Source organism: Chiloscyllium plagiosum, unplaced genomic scaffold (assembly GCF_004010195.1).
Source record: "Chiloscyllium plagiosum isolate BGI_BamShark_2017 unplaced genomic scaffold, ASM401019v2 scaf_17518, whole genome shotgun sequence".
NCBI lineage: Eukaryota > Metazoa > Chordata > Chondrichthyes > Orectolobiformes > Hemiscylliidae > Chiloscyllium > Chiloscyllium plagiosum.
This window is the reverse complement of record NW_025191344.1, coordinates 2,381-3,511: the sequence shown is the minus strand read 5'-3', so window position 1 is coordinate 3,511 and position 1,131 is coordinate 2,381. Positions and strand designations below refer to the sequence as shown.

Below are 1,131 nucleotides of genomic sequence, written 5' to 3'. Positions count from 1 at the left end.
CGAGCCCCTCGATTGCCCCTGTCCGAGATCCCCGTGTCTGACTGGGTTGAGGTTGCGATCTGATGAAGTCTGGTGCGGTGTGCGAGCGATCCGAGAGAGCTGGGAGCCAGTTGGATTTGTGATGGTCAGGGGCTGTCCTGCCCACACTGCTGGGAAATATCGATCATTCCTGGTTCTTGTCTTTCAGGTGACACCTTATTTCAAATGGCAGAGGTTCATCGGCAGATCCAACTCCAAATGGAGGACATGGTGAGTTAGTAAAGCTCCCTCTACACTGTTACCCCCATCAGACACTCCCAGGGACAGGGGGTTAGATACAGAGTAAAGCTCCCTCTACACTGTCACCCCATCAGACACTCCCACGGACAGGGGGTTAGATACAGAGTAAAGCTCCCTATACACCGTCCCCCACTCCCAGGGACAGGGGGTTAGATACAGAGTAAAGCTCCCTCTACACTGTGCCCCACTCCCAGGGACAGGGGGGTTAGATACAGACTAAAGCTCCCTCTACACTGTGCCCCACTCCCAGGGACAGGGGGGTTAGATACAGAGTAAAGCTCCCTCTACACCGTTCCCACATCAAACACTCCCAGGGACAGGGGGTTTAGACATGAGTAAAGCTCCCTCTACACCGTCCCCACACCCAGGGACAGAGGGTTAGATACAGAGTAAAGCTCCCTCTTCACTGTCCCCCACTCCCAGGGACAGGGGGTTAGATACAGAGTAAAACTCCCTTTACACCATCCCCCACTCCCCAGGGACAGGGGGTTAGATACAGAGTAAAGCTCCCTCTGCACCATCCCCCACTCCACAGGGACAGGGGGTTAGATACAGAGTAAAGCTCCCTATACACTGCCCTCCACTCCCAGGGACAGGGGGTTAGATACAGAGTAATGCTCCCTCTCCACTGTCCCCCACTCCCAGGGACAGGGGGGTTAGATACAGAGTAAAGCTCCCTATACACTGCCCCCCACTCCCAGGGACAGGGGGGTTAGATACAGAGTAAAGCTCCCTCTACACCATCCCCCACTCCCAGGGACAGGGGGTTAGATACAGAGTAAAGCCCCCTATACACTGCCCCCCACTCCCAGGGACAGGGGGGTTAGATACAGAGTAAAGCTCCCTCTACAC

At 55.3% G+C, this 1,131-nt stretch overlaps 1 protein-coding gene across 1 annotated transcript in view; it reads left to right on the top strand.

Moving 5' to 3' along the window:
* Nucleotides 1–187: 187 nt before the first annotated feature.
* LOC122545692 (brain-specific angiogenesis inhibitor 1-associated protein 2-like) overlaps nt 188–1,131 on the top strand; it is a gene marked incomplete at both ends in the record, with an annotated part of 3,245 nt that continues 2,301 nt past the window's right edge. Inside the window, one exon of the mRNA XM_043684638.1 lies at nt 188–249. Coding sequence (XP_043540573.1) covers nt 188–249 — 62 coding nt within the window. The remainder of the gene's footprint in view (nt 250–1,131) is intronic.